Source organism: Hippoglossus stenolepis, chromosome 3 (assembly GCF_022539355.2).
Source record: "Hippoglossus stenolepis isolate QCI-W04-F060 chromosome 3, HSTE1.2, whole genome shotgun sequence".
Lineage (NCBI taxonomy): Eukaryota > Metazoa > Chordata > Actinopteri > Pleuronectiformes > Pleuronectidae > Hippoglossus > Hippoglossus stenolepis.
Window position 1 is genome coordinate 26034451 of NC_061485.1, and position 18160 is coordinate 26052610.

At 40.5% G+C, this 18160-nt stretch overlaps 1 protein-coding gene across 1 annotated transcript in view; it reads left to right on the forward strand.

Moving 5' to 3' along the window:
* Window positions 1-18160, forward strand: part of cntn4 (contactin 4) — a 152640-nt gene that overhangs the window by 47380 nt on the left and 87100 nt on the right. The window contains exons 3-4 of the mRNA XM_035153379.2: window positions 3116-3248; window positions 12593-12768. Of these exons, the coding sequence (XP_035009270.1) occupies window positions 3116-3248; window positions 12593-12768 (309 nt within the window). The remainder of the gene's footprint in view (window positions 1-3115; window positions 3249-12592; window positions 12769-18160) is intronic.

The following is an 18160-nucleotide window of genomic DNA, read 5'->3' on the forward strand; positions in this document are numbered from 1 at the left end:
TTATTGGGTAAATCTGCTAACAAATATAACTTCCTTGGCAGACGTAGTAATAGATCAGCATATTATTGTAATAACCTTTTTCCTATTGTAATTAATAAAATGAACAATTTGATACTTTAATACAACCTGAGGTTCTGCTCCACTCTCACAAGAGAAGCTCCACGACGACAGTTCTGCATCACTTGGACAATCAGGGATACTTAGAGGGCTTCCTGGTAATAATATATTAATGTCATCATCCGGCTTCAAGTCATCAGCCTCAACATTAAAATCAGTTACCGGTTTTAATGTTGTGGCTGATCGATGTAAATGGAGTTTCATGTTACATAATTTATGTAAATCCCGCATGTTATTGAAACAAATGGAGTGAGGTCACCGTGCGGCCCTAACTCATGAATAGCATGAAGCTGCATGTTCATATCTTACATGTTTTATTCGACATAGTCCTAACAAGCCCAGAGAAGAGATGAGCAGCTGCACGTGTATCATCATCTCCTTTGATCTCACTGTAGCATTAACTGAAACAATTGGATTCATATTCAAAGGTACTTTTACTGTTGGTAATTTTCCAATTCATAAACACGGAAATGCAGATAACATGTTGGCGCTCATTTGGTTGTTAGTTGCCAAGTCGCAGTGTTTGCATAATTAAGTGTAATCGAGACATGAAAGCAAGGCATACTATTTATTATGGATGAACCATGTTGTAAGCTGCACCATTTTAATAAGATACTCACTTGAGTCCATGCTACAGCCACCTGCAGGGAGCGCTGTACGAAGGAAAGTGACCACATCCACAAAGAGGCAGCAATGATTTCAGTGGTAAACATTATACCTGGATTTGTATCGGTTGCGAAATTTTGACTGGGTCATTTCACAAACATCCAAAAGTGAGAGCAGAAATCTGAGAGCGGGAGCGAGCGCACAGAAGCAGCCTGGGCACGAGAGGAAGGAATCAAACTGAAGTACAGATGCGTTTGTGTAAAAACGGTGCGTCTGAGTGCAGACTAACCGTTTGGAGCGGGAGCAGAGCCAATCTGCACACGAGCAGGAGCTGTTTGAGAGACAGGGCAGGGTTTTGAGGGAGAGGCTTCACCAAATCTGAACGTGAAATGAAGAAATAATGCTGGGGAAATGAAAGGCCACGCTCTTGAATAAAAATAGCAAAGAAAATCCAGACACATACTTTCAGACCATGACTCTGTACGTCACAGCCTGGGTGAAGACTATAGAGCTGATTATCCACTGTACAGTCAGACGGCAGGTTTTTTCCTATAGTCTACAATAGGTTGAGACCTTCTCTGTTCCTCATGATCTCACTAATTAATATCTGATCCCCTCATTTCACAGCTGAATCATACACCACCTGTCACTAATTTAATATTGTTATATAGTTATAATTTGGATAATCTAGACTCCAAGAATATCTGGCCTGCTGAACCACAAGACAGGACCAAATCATATTTCTAATATTCAAACATATTGTCACATTGAATTCATATTTCATTTTATTCCTTTGTAAAAGTTTGTCTGCAGTGTGCACAGTTGAACCATAAAGAATATTTTTTTACATTTCATTTAGCTGACGCTTTCATCCAAATCGACTTAAAATAGGTGCATTTAACCATGAGGGTACAAACCCAGAACAGCAAGAATCAAGTATTAAAAAAGCCAAAGTACAAAGTGCTACATGTAAGTGCCATATAAGTGCAACTTAACTGTGCAACTTTTGATTTTGATTTTTTTAATATAAACACCAGAGTTGACTGTGGTTTATTGGACATCGTCCCCTTTTCTTTCATTAGCGTCTCAGATTATATTATCTGATTCTTCCTTTTTCTCTTGTTCCCTTTGCATATCGTGTTAATCCTCCATCTCGCACACAGTATTAATACCTGCAGTGCATAGAGTGCATAAATACGTCCCCTGATGACACCTCACACACAGCACCACAATCTACCTCACACTTGACAAACTCGATGAACCTGTAGCCTCCCACATTGTGATTTTATTTTGTTAGATGACATAAACATTTTGCTGTTCTGTCTTTATGCCTGTATGTTCTGACACGTGCACCATTGTTTAAGTCTGCATTATATCTGTAGCTTTGTTGTATTGTGACAATGATGATGTTTTTTTCCCCTGAAACTCCTTTGACTACTGTACCATCAGTACTGCTGTCCTTCCTGATCCACAGCACAGCTTTCTACTAAGTTTCAGTCAATCCATCCAGTATTTTTGGCATCATTTTGCTCACAAACAAAACCAACCAACAGGTGACAACATAACCTGCTTGGCAGAGGTAACAAATGTCTCCTGGAATAATCCAAATATTCAGCAAAAACACTTTTCAAGCCTTATCTCGGTATCCAAAGGGGAGGTTGTGACAATATTCCCTTAAACCTGACTGATAGGCTGACGTGAACAGTACAAACATAGTTTTGGTTTAGATTTCACATTTGCTACAGAAAATCCAATGGGATACAACTGTCAACACAAAAAACTGGGCTCCTTCACATGAAAAGTGAATTCATGTAGCATTGACTTTCTCTGTTTTTTTTATCTTAAAAGAATAACAAAAGAATTGAACAGTGATAAGCTGTTGCTTGTTCCTCGTCTCATAAGCTTCCCTCGTACCATGCACGACGAGCACACCGTGTTATTGGCTGCTTTAATGGAGTAACTGAGACCTGTGATGTGTCATTTACAACAAACAGCTCTAACCACATGAAACCAACTGATTACACCTCTGCCTGGACACATAATCCCACCATGGCTGGGCAAATAAATAAATATATAAATGCGCAAATAAAAGCAGCTTGACAGAAGTAAATGAAAGCGTTTGTCCAGACAGTTGTTCAACACAAATCAGGCTCTATATCCAATTACCGCCTAAATAGGTGGTGAAGACACGTCTCGCTTTAAATCAGTCGGCAGCCTCGGTGCTGTGGCGTCATGACAGGCCATTTAAATTGATATGTTGTGTCTGCTTGTGGTTTTGCTCTTGGAAACAGCCTCACCCAATCTCTGCCGCTGACTAATTGGCTGTTTCACAAACGTGCTCTTTGTCTTGGGTTTGTGCTCAGCTGTGTTGTCTTTGCTTGTCATCCTACAGAGACCAGTGTCCTGCAGAGTCCCGCCTTCAGCAAGCAGCCCGGCAGCATCGTGTATCCTGTGGAAACGCTGGAGAGGAACAGGGAGGTGGTGTTCAGCTGCGAAGCCCAGGGAAGCCCACCTCCCATGTACCGGTGAGCGTGCGACTGCAGCGCTGCATCTGTTCCCCCCCCTCTCCCTCCCTCTCTACATTTCTCCTCTCCACTGATTCTGCTTGCTCTAATACAGCTGACGATGTCAACATCCTTCAGACTCAAACAACCCTATCACTTGCAAATGCCCCCTCTTTTCTTCAACAGTGTCGCTTTTTGGCAGCTCTGAATGCCAATGGAGAAAACTCTGCACTACCCATAAATCCTGTAGTGAACTTTTTAATGACTCAGCCAATAAGTGACGCTTCACACTTGGCTACTGCGACCTCACATTTATCTGCACCGATAGCATGTGAGTGACATGTTAAAAGTTGTCTTCAGTCTTTCAAATGGGAGCTTTCCATACATACACTGCTGATATCTACACAAATCACTCAATAAATATATATTGTAATTATTCTATTGTACATTGTAACTATCTATGTTAAAGAAAGTGACAAAATATCCAATTATCTGGATCTGCTTCACAGTGTAATGGGCTCTTCATTGGGTTATGCCCCACCCCTCCTCCAAATGTTGGAAATCAGTGCAGTAATTCTTTTAGTAATAGCAAATCAAATTTGGTGGAGGTATACTCCCATTAAATATTTTATCTTTGCCATGAAGAACCAGTGTTCAGTAAAACTACTGAACAGTCATCAGTGAGCCACACAGTTGCACCAGAGTAAATGAACATGGCCACTGTAGTTTATTTAAGTCACAAATATGCAGTCCCGCTGCTGAAAAATGGTAGAAGAGCACTGAATGTGTATTAATCTGAAGCTGAAAATAGTCCCCAACAAATTGAGGAATTTACCTTTTTACGTTTTCTAAAAAAGTGAAACATTTATAATGTTCTACACTGCCCAGCTATCTTGGGGTTTTCTTAGATCTCTCATCATTTCTTTACATCTGTTTCTGAAGCTGTGCATCTTTTTGGGAAACTATGGACTTCTGAGCTGAGGTGAAATGTATTGAGTGACAAACTAAGAAAATATTTTGATATTAAAGCATTTAATTGTATAGTGGATCTTGGGTCACCATCATTTAACAGTTTTTTCAGTATCACAAGTAATTCAGTTGATTGTTGTCAGCACATCAGCTTGCAAACAGGAACTGCCAGCAGCTAATGCAGATTGACTTTGTGATACATATTCATCAAACTGTCAGCAAAAATAAGCATAAAAAGCAGATCCGGTTTAATACACATGTCAATCATTGACTCCCATAACATGACAGTGACACCAAGCTGAGGAAATGTTCATCACAAACAGAAATAACACAGGAGTGACACAATCCATGAAAAATTATTATTTTGTTTTGCTCTACATCAGTAATATTTCTGACAGTATTGGGCATGAAATATCCAATCACCATGGATTTGTCCTTTCTGGAACACTGACTATATCTATTGTCTTTGTATTTCAAGATATTCTCTCTCTGGGATACACATGAACATGCTGCACAGATTCACTGTTTGAGAAGCAAGTATGAAAATCTCCCTGCTATTTTATCCCCATTTTATGATGAAGACTCATCAAACCAGTATTCTTTAAGAGGTCTTAAAATAAGTAAAGTGTTGTCTACAAGCTTCACAATCTTTAGGAATGTTTCATCAGTGTGACTCTTGATAGCACAGTCAAAATACGAGGTAATTACAGAATTATGGATTTGCAGCTTTCTCGTTGTTCCGTCGCGAGCCGACACGATGAACCGTAACAGAGATCACGTATAGCTCCTCTGATCTGACGGTTTAATCCACACACTCTGCATGACACTTCTGTTCTAAATCTAGAAACCGGCAAGTTTCTAATCTGACAGAGCCTGAAGCTGCCTCCCTGACACTCAGATATTAATAATAATAATAATAATAATAATAATAATCATAATAAAGAGAGATAGAGACAGTTTTTGTCTCAGATGTATTTAGGGCTTTTAATTCCAAATGTGAGTCCCAATTCATTGTTGTCCGAACAGTTACAAAGCGGAGACGTGTCTATATTCTGTAACCCTGGGTATTGTAATGGCGTCCTCAGATTCACTCTTCCATTCATCCCGGATGTAACCGCCCCAGGATTTGTCTCCTTATGCATTAACAAGAGTCTTGGCTCCGTTGTCTCTAGCTTTAGAAAAGACTTGTTCATCCCCACAAGTCAAGCCTGAGCTGATCAGGATCATAGGAATCTATTACATGAATTCTATTTCCTGGTGGATTTTCTCTTCAAGTCCCTGCTAGAATCGTGTCTTGTCTGTGTGTAGTCTGGGAATGCATGCTAAGCTCTGCATGCACCTTGCTCCAACATCTTTCCTTTTATTTCCTCCCGCAGAGTTCAAAGAGCAGTTGTTTTGTCCTTTTTTCTTTTTTTTTTTTTATTCCTCCTCTCTCTCATGGACCATTAGTCTATTGAAAGGGTGTGGTGTTGTGTGGTGGCATTTCTGGCGAGTAAAAGTTAAAATCAATCGTATTTGCTGACTGAAATTGCTGGAGTAAGATTTGAAAGGATCGGTACATTTAATACTTGGGATTGGGCCAGTTCAGAGGATGACCTAAATTGCTGTTTCCTGTCAAGGTCGCTGTGCGGTCCTGGGAGAGCAGCTGACGCCTTGTTTGCAACGGCTAAGTCACGTTCAAAAGTTTACTAATTGCACATCGCACAGCAGTGAACTGTGACAGCTTGAGCTGCAGTGTTTACATTAAATGTCACCAGCAGGGATATTGTCTGCGCTGAACCCAGATAAGGGAAAACATAGGGGATTTTTTTTACACTTTAACAAGTGGAAAATTGGGAGGTTGCATGAAAATATCAATTCCAGGCACTGAAGTGGCTTGTTAAAAATCCTATAATAAATATGGACTTTTTTTTACGTTTATACTGAAGCTGTATAAACCAACATGCATCAGCAGACTTTTCCTCTTTAGGGTGTTTTGACACACAACATCCCCAAACCAATAAGCAGTCTAATTCTGCACAACGGTGTCAGAGGAATAGTTCCACATTTTTGGCAAATCTGCTTATTTGTGTTCTTGCAAGAGTCACATGAAAAGACTGATGCTGCTCTCATGAGTGCCCGTTAAAAATAAGGTGACAAATGTGAAAAGTACAACTCAGCAACACGAGCTTCATCAGTGTGATTTACAGAATGTGCGGAAACTACAGCCCATCGTTGAAGCTGGATCACTTATCCAATTAGAGGCAGACACACGCGGTGGATTGTCAGCCAGCAAAGAATGCTCTTCAAAAGTACACAACAAACTGAAACACAAATACACCTGGGTGTCGATTTAAAAGTGCTCACACTGTGAAAAAACTTTGAGACTGTTAGCAATTTTTTGTTTTCTGATTGGATTCATTTTGATACTGTCATTTGAAGATGCAGAAACTCTTAAAGCAAACTCTGGCCTCCGGGCCAAAATCGTCCTGTGAGTCAATTGGATCAGGCCCCCAAGAAAATGGCAAAAAGGTTCCGGTTCAAATCCCGGTTTGGACCGGGTCTTTGTAGCTGTTTTCAGATATGACCTGCGGGTAAAATCTGGAGAATTGGCTGTGAAGTTTACTCAGACTTTTCCTTTCACACATGCACAACACAACGGGAGGTTTTCTGCACAGACGCGTTCACAACAGCACCAGATCCTCTGCATTATTCAGGTGAGAGGTGGAGCAGCCGGGTGCAGCCGACAGAGGCAGGAAGTGACGTATTAACTACGCCGCGGAGATCACCTGATCTTCTTAAAAAAAAAACAGACACCGGTATCAGGTCTTATCACCACAACCTCTCTTGACATCTCCGTCGGTGTCTTCTACGTGTCTGTCACCATTTTTCACCAGGAGATATTTCTACAGACATTATACTTGGAGGCCAGGTGGTGAAAGTCAGTGGAAACTGCAGAGCATCTCACTTGGACATTTGCGTTCACACATGTTCCTCCTCCGGAGAAAATACTGAGGAACTGCGGAGATCAGTGCATGTCTGAAAGCAGCTTCTGACTGGAGTTTGCATGTTGTCCCTGTGTCCTCGTGGGTTTTGTCAAGCGTCTTCCCGCAGTCCAAAGACATGTAGATTGGGGATTAGGTTGAATGAAGACTGAATTGACTGTAGGTTTGAACGTGAGAGTGAATGGTTGTTTTTCTCTTAATGATGACCCTGTGATACACAGGGGACCTGTCCAAGGTGTCCCCCACCTCTCGCTCAATGTCAGCTGGGACATTGTCCGCTCCCCCCGCGACCCTCAAGAGGATAAACAGTACAGATAATAGAGGGATGGATGGAGAAAAAAAACAACTCAGCAATCCCCAAAAATTTCAGCAATTTTATGTGATAAATGAAAATACATAACACAGTAGAATAGTAGTTACTGACAGTAAAATTGTGCCCACATACATTTTGGGTGACTATTTTAACAATGAGCTTAAATCCTCTGCTTGTTGCGGTCACATTCAGACAGAGACAATGTTACACAGGCAAGTTTTATGGTGAGCAAGCTAAAAGCTAAGAAGCGGAAACTTCATTCACAAAGAGAATTTGCAAAGGGTAAGTGTCTTGTTGCCGCTGCAGAGCTGCTTGCTCTGGACAAAGTAAGACTGAGCATTGTGTGCAAACACTGCACTTTCTTATTCTGCAAGAACAAAAGCCTCCTATGACCTCTGAATATGCTGGTGAGTTTGCAAAACTCATTCAGGCATTTGGCGAGAGGTTTCAGGTTATGAAAAATGAATAAAAGGAACTGAAAGTGTTGATTAAGTTGTATAACGTGGAGCCAGCTGTTGTGCCTGACAAACCTTAACATGAAATAATCATGCTGCAAAGCAACAGCAAGCTCAAAGGGAAGAACAACAACCTCCCTCTGCTCGAGCTCTATGAACTGTACGCACGTCCCAAGGATTTCCCATCCTGAGGAGACGCGCACTGAAGTCTCTGTTTGGGGCAACCAGCTGCTCAGAGCACCTCTTTTCAAACTGACTCTTACAAAGATTCAGCTCCACTCAGCACTGACTGACCCCAACCTGAAAAACCTGCTGCGAGTAGCATCATCGTCATCGATGCAATCTGACATCAAGTCAAAGAGAAGCAGTTGCAGCCAAAGCCTCTTTCAAGAGTTTAGTGTGATATGTGTTCAATAATTCAGTATGGGCCTCAAAGAATGTTATTAGAAGTGAAATCTCTCTTTAAAAGCTATCACCTATGTGTCTAGCTTTCATTGGATAACTGATAAAGATTCAGCATAAAGGTTACGTTTTTAGACATTCTGTACTTAGGCTCTGTGTCGAAATGTGGCGTCATGGTTTACTTAAACGGGGGCTGGTTGGTGTTTACACACCTCGGAAAGAAAGACCTTTGGACAGGGACAATTCTAAGATCAACACGCATCTCACCATGCATACAGTGCGGGGTTCACAAAAACAGGCCAGGGGAAATCAGAGGCTGATAACCTTCAGATGGCTGTTATGTTATGTGCATGCCAGTTCAAGTCCTCCTGTGAAAATCAAGTTTTTAACCTTGTTAACAACTTCCTATGTTGGTTTTATATCATACAAGTCTTGTCATGAGCAAAGTAAGCACTACAAATTCCATGGCTAACAAACAGCACAAACAAATAAACACTGTTTTTGTTGGAAGTCTCTGTTTTGGGTACCAACCTGATTGTGTGGCTACTTAGACAGCTGTAACTCTTTTGGACCGTGTCCTTATCCCCTAAATCAAATAAGTCATCTGGAGCCCTCTCTGCTGCAGCTTGGTGGCTGGTGTCCAGCTGTCTTTCTGTCTCTTTGTCTCTCTCGTCTGCCGTCTCCCTCTCATCTGTCAGAGACTCTCCATGGTCTTCTCTTTCTCCTTGAATTTCGAACAGAAACAAATAGCATATGTTGTTAACTAGGAAAGTGTTGATGAAGATATGATGTTTAGAATGAAGTCCACAGACATAATAATATATATAACAATAACAATTTTGACTAACCTGGTTCTTCCTGCTCACTCTCTCCTCTCCATCCTCCTCTTGGCCTCTTTGACAATAACACATAACGATAACGGAGCTACAAAACAACATATACCGTGATAATAAATGAAGCAAACAAACAGAGCATTTTTAATGTAGATATATGTAAGAAGTGGTTGGGGAGAATCCACATTTGTTGACAGTACATCATTACACTTCTTAGAATTGTAAAATCATTGTGATGTCCACTGCTGATGTCCAAGACTGTAGGGGAAACAGTAGCTTACATGGCTGATGTGGTCTTGACTACCTGTCCACTGTCTTACCTGGTTCATGCTCTCTCTCCTCTCCATCCTCCTCTCTCCCTCTTTGCACGGGCAATAACACATAGACATATTGTATGGAAATAGAAAAGAAGTATATACTTGTAATCTGGTCATAAATAAAGCAAACACAATATCTATGATGTAAATAAATGTAAGAAGAGGTCGGGGAGAAGCCACATTTGATAACAGTATACAAAGAGACCACTGTAAAGACTGTGGGCAAAGCAATGACTAACATGGATTTAGTTGAAAAACTCCACAGGTTCAGTGTGGACCTGCAGAAACAATCCCTTAGTGTGTTGTCGTTTGTCCATTCAGTAGAAACAACTATTCTTACACTGAAAAAAGCAATTTGTTTCACCAACTTAAAAAATGACTGAAATTGGTTACGCACAAATGAAGCCTCTTTTCTCGTGAAGCATTTGACTGTCACCACCTCTGATATTCAGCCTTATGAACCTGTTTGCCAACACAAATGGAGTCTCTGGGCTCATGGGACAAACAGTTCAGAAGGAAACAGTAACAGGAATGGTGTTAAACTTAACTGAACCCAGAACCTTTACTGTAACTAGCCGGGGTCGGGGGCAAACGCGTAAAAACCCAAACCAGTATTTTTATTAATACATTAAATCACCAGGCTTAAGAAAAGGAGCAGACCGCCTAACAATCACAGCCTCATAAACCAGATGGTGTGGTATTATGCCACTGTGTACGCGGCCTGTTGTTACATGATTGCATAAAGCATGTGCCTAACAAATGGAACTGCTGTTCTGGCCTGCTTGCCAGCATAAATCACTGTAAATAGAATTATTAAATAATCTCGTTTACATGTGTTTGATGGAATCTGTTGCTCCAATGCGCGGAAATGGACGATTTTTGGAATCCAAAGCTCGTTCTGTCTCTGTTCCCGCACCAGTCTCAATTTATCTGCTGTTAGAGCGTTTCACAGACATTTGAATATCTGTCACTTAGCTGCTTTAAAGTTGTTATCTAATTGGCTTAAAGCACCAAGAGTTGTCTGAGGGAATTCAATTTGTCACCAAAGAGAAATTGCAGCACTGGGTGGGTAATTATCTTAAAGTACCACTATGTTTAACAACCCCACACACATGAACAATGTGGCGCATTTAGGGATTCTGAATGTCTTCCTCCAGCTGGGGTAATTCTTCTTCCTTTTCTGTGCGGGACGTGATTACCGACTCAATACATCAAAAAAGTGTGCGGGCTCAATTAACTTTTCAGGGTACGGCTCAGATAAAGCAGCGAATCAACAACTGTCAGAGAAAACCTTTTTACAACAATGTTTTCATGCTGTCACCTGATTAAACCATTTTGAATTTGGGGTTTTCAGAGTTTGGCGGGGCAATTACGACTGTGAAAAGGCTGCGTTTATTATTGATGGGATCCTTTTTTAGAAAGGAAAAAGCCACTTTCTTAGTCGGGAAGTGACGTTTGGAGCCCCCCTCCTCTCTCCGGCCCACTCTGCCTTTTTCCATTCAAGTCCAAGATGCTCCTTGGCCGTAAAGTACTGTTGAAAATTTTGATTTTTGTTTGTTTCAGCTGAAAATGAATCGCTGCTGTAGCCCTGTGAGACGACAGCCGCCACCACCCCCATCCACCCCCCCTCAGGCTCTTCTCTATTGTGTGTAGCAATAAGGCTCCAGAGAGTGTGCACTTACTTATGACTGAACTGGAGAAAGGCCATGAAAGACCATTGTGCTCCACATTTTGTCTATTAAAAGAAAAAAAAAAGTCTGTAGAGGCAGGTTGTGAGTGCTGCAGCATCCAACCCACAAATACCCTGCTGCTGCTGAGACGCTTCAGTCTGTGGGTAGGCGGGTAAGCAACACAGTCTGACATTGTTTTTCATGTAATCAGCTCCTACTTGCGTATTATGTGATGATCCGGCACCAAAAACAGTGGTCGCGGCATCGAACATGGATTTTCTGCAACGAAATGGGCCAATGAGTCTGCTGTATATGGCATTATACTATAAAAGGTGTAATATAGCAAGGAAATACAACAGTGATAACACGACAGCAATGTCACTGTTTTATTCAAAAAGGGTCTTCTTATGCCTCAAAGACACCAAATTGGCACGGCAAGGGGGAGTTAAGATAGCAGGGCACAAAACAGCTTTGCACAACTTCTGTCTACTGTACCAAAGGGCTTTAGCAAAGCCCCTTTTTTTTCACATCAAAGAGTCGTTTCCTTTCCAACTGAAACAATACGCTGTTTTCTCTGGCTCAGGCTGAAATTATTGAGTGAATATAAAAAAAAATGAAAAAAATCAAAGCACAAGGAAATACACAACTTCTCCATAAAGAAATAATCAACTGCAGAATCACCTCGGGCCCTAATCAAATATGCATTGTCCATTTTTCAAATAGGGTATAAAACGCTACTTTTGTGCTTGTTTATCTTTGCGGTACCTTTTATTGCTTTTATGGTTGTACATCCTTGATAACAAATAACATAGCATTTGTGTTCACTCGCTGTAAATAAGTTATGGCTTGAAAGCATTTTTCTGATTTCCTCCCACCTGTGTTTCCTCCTAATAATGTGCATCTGTGTGGAGAGATTGGAGAGTCGGTTGCCATTTTAAGTGAATTATACCCTTCGCTGATCACCCCTAACACCAACGATAATCATGTGGCTGGAATGCACAAGTGTGAAGGCATGGTTGCAGGCATTTGTTTTAATTGTTGCACCATCATGATTAAGCAGTGTGTTTATGCGGTTTGACTGGGGCCTGCCAAGATGGATGGCCTGCAATGCTATCCATTCTCCGAGAGTCAAGTCCTTGGCACCATGGAGGTTTAACCATTGCTTAAATTAACACTAAGCTGGAGGGCATGATTTCAGGGCCCTCTCCACATTCTCTTTCTTTCCTGTTAAAAAAAAAGTAAAATGCACAAGTCACCTTCTTTTTCTTCTTCTTCTTCTTCTTCTTCTTCTTCTTCTTCTTCTTCTTCTTCTTCTTTTGAACACTTCCATTGCCCCAGTCTACACGGAACAATGTTTAATTTGTTTATTTACATCTGAGGGTTTCTCCACTTATTTATTTTTTATCATGTCTTTTTCTTCAGGTGGAAACTGAACGGTACAGAAATCAGTCCCAAATCTGGATCTCACTACAGCCTCTCCGGAGGCAACCTCAGAATCAACCGTCTCAACAAGGACCAGGACGCTGGAACGTATCAGTGCCTCGCCTCCAACTCCTTTGGGACCATCGTGAGCCGAGAGGCCAGTCTCACCTTTGCATGTGAGTCTTTTTTACATTTTTTCCATCTTCTCTCTGTAGGCAAATATTGGTGGTTTCCAGTTATTCTCCAGGATGACATTGCGGCTTCTGCTTTTTTGGGGGAATTATTAAGTCCCAGTGTGTGGTGACTAGATTTTAATCTGAGTCATCACTGCAGATCAAATATATCCTACAAAAATCCAATTAAAATGAAACTCGTACGGTAAATAATAGAACTCTGTTACTGAGCCAGTGGTAAGAGATTTATTCTTTTACTTGAAGCTACAATGTTCAGTACTTTTTTATAGTTACACCACATCAGAGGTGGAAAAAAGCTACAGAAAACATCCACCTGAATCTGTTGGCCCTCGGCTTCATGGCGCTGTTTATTGTATTCCAGCTCATTGTCCAGCTGTCCAGCCAACAAGTCTTTGGGTCACTCTCACTGCTCTCACAGGGTCGTTTTTCAGCCACAGCCAGCACAAAAGGCATTGAAGACAACTGGCTCAGCACTAAACAACAGGCACAGAATTAGCAACTAGCTGGTGAACACGGTGGAGCATTTAGCAACCAGAGCGCCAGATAGATCCCTCAGGAACTGGTAGAGATGGAAAACAGAGCTGAAAGAGAGAAAATGACTCCAGATGACCGTCAATGTTGCTCTGTTAGTGCTGCATTAGTAAATAAGCAACAGTTTGATACCAAGTTCACCATCTTAGGAGCATTGTACCTCGGCTCATTGTTTAGGTTTTTTGTCCTGCAACTCATTTCCAGATAAACACCACCAGACATCACACAGACAGGGTCAGCAGCTAGCTGGTAAAGCTAGAGGAGCTTTGAGTCAGTTCAGAGCCAGAGATTTCCCTCAGGACTGAGGGGAGATCCAAATTGGAGCTTAAAAAGGAGTAAATATTAGATTGACTTACATACATTGGACACAAATATGACTGACTGAAGGGTAGGGTATGTAAATATTTAATCTGCGAACATGTTTGCCAAATCAACTTCATAAGATGATTATAGTTTTTTTTTTGCTTCCCCCAAGAGGCTGAAAACATCGAGAAGTATTCAAAGCAAAGTGTACAAAGCATTTAAAGTGAAAATTATTCATTATTCATTTGATCATAATCTTTGAGTGTTACATTATGGTATTAGCCTATAGTTGCTCCAAATGGAGCTGCTGGGTAGTTTAATCTAGAATTGAAAATGGTCTGTACTTACACTATATAGCACTTTCCTAGTTTTGATGACTACTCAAAGGGTTTTAGAGTCCACTTTTACCTCTCAGCCATTAACACACACATTCATACAGTGCATCTATGTGCAGCACTTTCTCAAATACGTCACTCACACACTGCTGGCACAGCTGTCAGGGACGGAGGAGCCGGGGATCGGACCACCAACCTTCTGGTTAGTTGACCATTACTTGTAAGTGGTCCATCACTTGTAATCAGCTGATTGCATGTTTATGTGTCTCTGCAATAGGGCTTATCGATTGTAATCGAATATAAAAATAGTTGGTTACTAATTTAGTAATCGATTAGTCAGGTCTCTTATAATGCATGACACACACTGTGGCAGCCTCTCCAGGGGTAGGGGCAGTAAACCAGCCAATCCTGTGCCTTGCTTTGGTCACGTGACGACGCCGTAAATGGCAGACACAAACACAGCTAAGGATGCAGCAGTGACAAGTCGTCACAAGTGGGAGAACACCTTTTATTAAAGCCTTCTTGGATTGTTCGCTGCAAACTGTGTCAAGCTGACTTCACTTGGAACAGCAGCACAACATCACTTTGGTGTGAACCTGAAAAGAAAACTGTTGGAGCCATTCTTCTTCTTCTTCTTCTTCTTCTTCTTCTTCTTCTTCTTCTTCTTCTTCTCTCGGTTTACTGAAGGGTCGTTTACAACCTTATGTTCACATCACAGTAATGTTGTGTTGCTGTTTCATGTGAAATCAGCTTTGTAGAAGTTTTCTTTGAGGTTTAAACGTAAAGTGTTCACACACTTTTAACAACTGTTGCTTCCCCTGACTCAAGAGGAGAGAGAGAGAGAGAGACCTATATGATGAATGAAGAGAGAGAGCGCTGATAGCCAACACAAAGCAGTGAAACAAAACACAAACCTTAATTTTCAGAGTGCTTTTGTTCTAAAGCACAAAAACAACCTGCTGGACGATGTTGCATTGCTAAGTTTGACATAAATACAGACGTGAATTCAGGTCAGTGCAGCTGTGAGCGACAGACACTCATCCCATCACCCAGACAGCCTTTAACTTTTCTTAAACAAGTTTGACTATCCAGAATGAACAATTAAAATATCTTCAAACTTGTTTTGACTATTAATACTTTTTTTATTTAAGATATGTAACATCATTCTGACATGTCACAACAATATCATTAATTCAGTTTTAAGAATTGTTGAATTGTTATTATATTATATTACATTATATTATAATAAATTATAAATACATTTTCATTCCACTTTTAGATATCTACAATTTATTTCAGACTTTTCATGATTCAAGTTTGTGACATCTACAACACCGTTCTGACAGGTTCAAACTTAAGGGTTAGGGGTTAAATTGAGGTGAATTTAACCTTGACCTTGAATTATGACAAGTCAGAATCAAATTGTAGATATCTGAATCCAGAATTATCATCATAATTAAGTTGCAGATGTCTATAATAAATATAAAGACAGCATTGTACAAGAAAATTAAGTTGTTTTATGAATAAACTCCTGGAAAGGGTCAATTGTAGCTTTTGTCTTTTTATCCGATAATAATTGATTAATCAAAAAAGTAATCGACAGATTAATCGATTATCAAAATAATTGTTAGTGGCAGCCCTATACTCTGCAATGGAACTTGCAACCATAGCTGTAAATTAAATGTAACACACTTAAAACTGTGCCTTCCACCTCTGCACTTCAGTGTCTACTTACCTGATTTATATATACAGTTTCTCAGTGATATTTAGGTATTGGTTATAAACAGATTGAACCTTTCGAAGTGCAATGTCAGCACTATCAGTTCTTTAGATTAATGTTTATAATGATTCTTTTTTAAGTGATTTCCGACCATTATCATCATAGATGGTTTGACGGATGAGTCTAGCTGACAGCCTCTGAGCTTCATATTCCTATAGCAGGAGGAAGTCAATAAGTGCTGTCTGTGTGAGCCAGTATCGGACAGGCATAAATGATGGCATTAACAGCTACTGAGTGATCGGTGGCTCAGATTAGATTCTGAGGTTTAGCGTTTGGAGACGAGGCCACCAATATGTCTCAGGCCATTTGTTTGGCGACTCAATCCACAATCAGATTCTGCTGGTGGATTTCCACATTGATAAGATGACAGTTCGATCAATTGTTAGGCTCTGACCTTACCAGCCTTCAGTTGTCAGAGTGGGGAAGTGCATGTATGACCGGGTGTCATCTATCTTCTTTATTACTCTTGTTGTAGCTTAATTAACTCCACATCATGATTGAATGGTGAAGGTTCAAGCGAATAATTTAAAGGTCATCTGGTGTTACTGGAAAGTGTCATGTAATTCTTCATAGAAATTTAAAGAAAATAAAGTGCTTCGGTTCTTTCTATCCATCAGGGAGGGGGGGCAGAGATACTTTGCTCCTTAAACTCGGACTTTCAGCCAAATACACTCCGTGCACACTTTATGTGCAAGTGGTGTTTCAGCACCTATCACATTTCTCTCCGGTAAAGGTTGTGACCTTTTGGTGGTAATTAGTTTTATACATAATTTGGCTGAGATTTTAACACTAGACAGACTTTGAGCCTATTCATACCTCTAATAAGCCCAGTGGTAATTACAGCTGTCAAAGAGCCAGAATGGGAGTCATCATCTGCAGCTATAAAAATGCACATCTGCTACACCTGAAAGTTCAAAAGTCGAGACTTTTAAAGATTCTCAAATCTTAGATCTAATTTTGTACTGTCCTGAGACTTTCTTATTTCCTGTAATTGATGTTTTTCCTTTTAGATCCAGTGGGACATAATGCAGGGAGAGAGCATCTGAGGGTGTATTTGTTTGAAGCATGGAGGGATGGGATTGTTAAAATATGTGTTAGTTCTGCTTTATTGGGGGAATTTCTTGTGATTTGCATCTAATCCTAAGAGAAATGTGTTTTTGATGTAAAAACAGAACAAGAAAATGATTGTTTTTGTTTGTTGTTGAAGGACAGGACAAGCGTTTGTTTTTTTATCCCACAAAATGCTAACAAATATTGTCTGTGTAGCCAAAGCCTGATAAAGGAAGTGGCAAAGGTTTATAGTCACAAAATATGACAAACATTGCTTATTCTTCTTATACTTGAACATGTGAGTAGTCTAAACGTGGTGCTGTAAAATGCAAAGTCTCAGAAGTACCGTGGCGTATTTGCTTCTGTACGATCTGGCTGAGTAAGTTAAGATGAGCACTGTCTCTTTTGGTCAGTCCTGCACAGCACACACCTTCACAATCTCTCCCCTGGGGCAAACAGAACAAAACATATATTGTCCATATAGAGAGTGGGGGCCACTGGTGTTACATAGTCATTGTAGGAGACACAATAAGATAGATCCTGCACCGGTCCAATATATATTGAGCTGAATACATTAGAGAATACAGTACAGTTGAGGTATACTGTGAAAAAGCTTCGTAGTACCCAGAATACACAACCTTTATTTAAGGTGGCCACGCATGCATTTTTGATCTGTATCATGTGTTTTGAAGGGAGGGTCAAAAATCGTTACTTTGGACGCACAAGTTGTAAAACACAAACTTGTTTGACAGAGGGAGAAGAATGCTTCTGATAGCCGCAGCTGACTCTGCCAGCCATTATTTCCAGTATGAGTCTCAGCTAACTTAAAGATGGACTCCATTAACCTGCTTTATCTAACTACATGACTGGCAGGCAGTGTCAGGAATCAAACAAAGACGAGAGGAGCTCCTTTTCTGGATCTGACATGAGACCAAGCCTGTTCTTACAGGTCAGGACCCCTCATGGGTGGCACAGCATGTGGGTGGGTGTCGGGCAGGATTTTGGGAGATATGAAGCCTCAAAAGCACATTTCTTTATTTTAATAATTACTGAATTTCTATAGGATTCATTTCCATGTTTAATTTAATACAATTCAAGTGACATTACAGCGTCGCTACTCTATGAATACTTGTCAACTAAGTCGTACTGTGAGCATTTGGAAGCAGCTAAAGATAGAGATTGTTTGTAAGCTGATATTTGAGCTAGCAAAGAGGTGAATTAGATTAAATCAATTCGATTAGTGTCTGTACCAGAAGATAATAAACACTGCATTGTCATGCTAGGCGTACTTAAATGAAATGAAGTGTGCATGAGTTTCTCCTGTAATGACAAAACCGCAGAGAATTGTACCCACTTCACAGTTTCCTTCAATTCT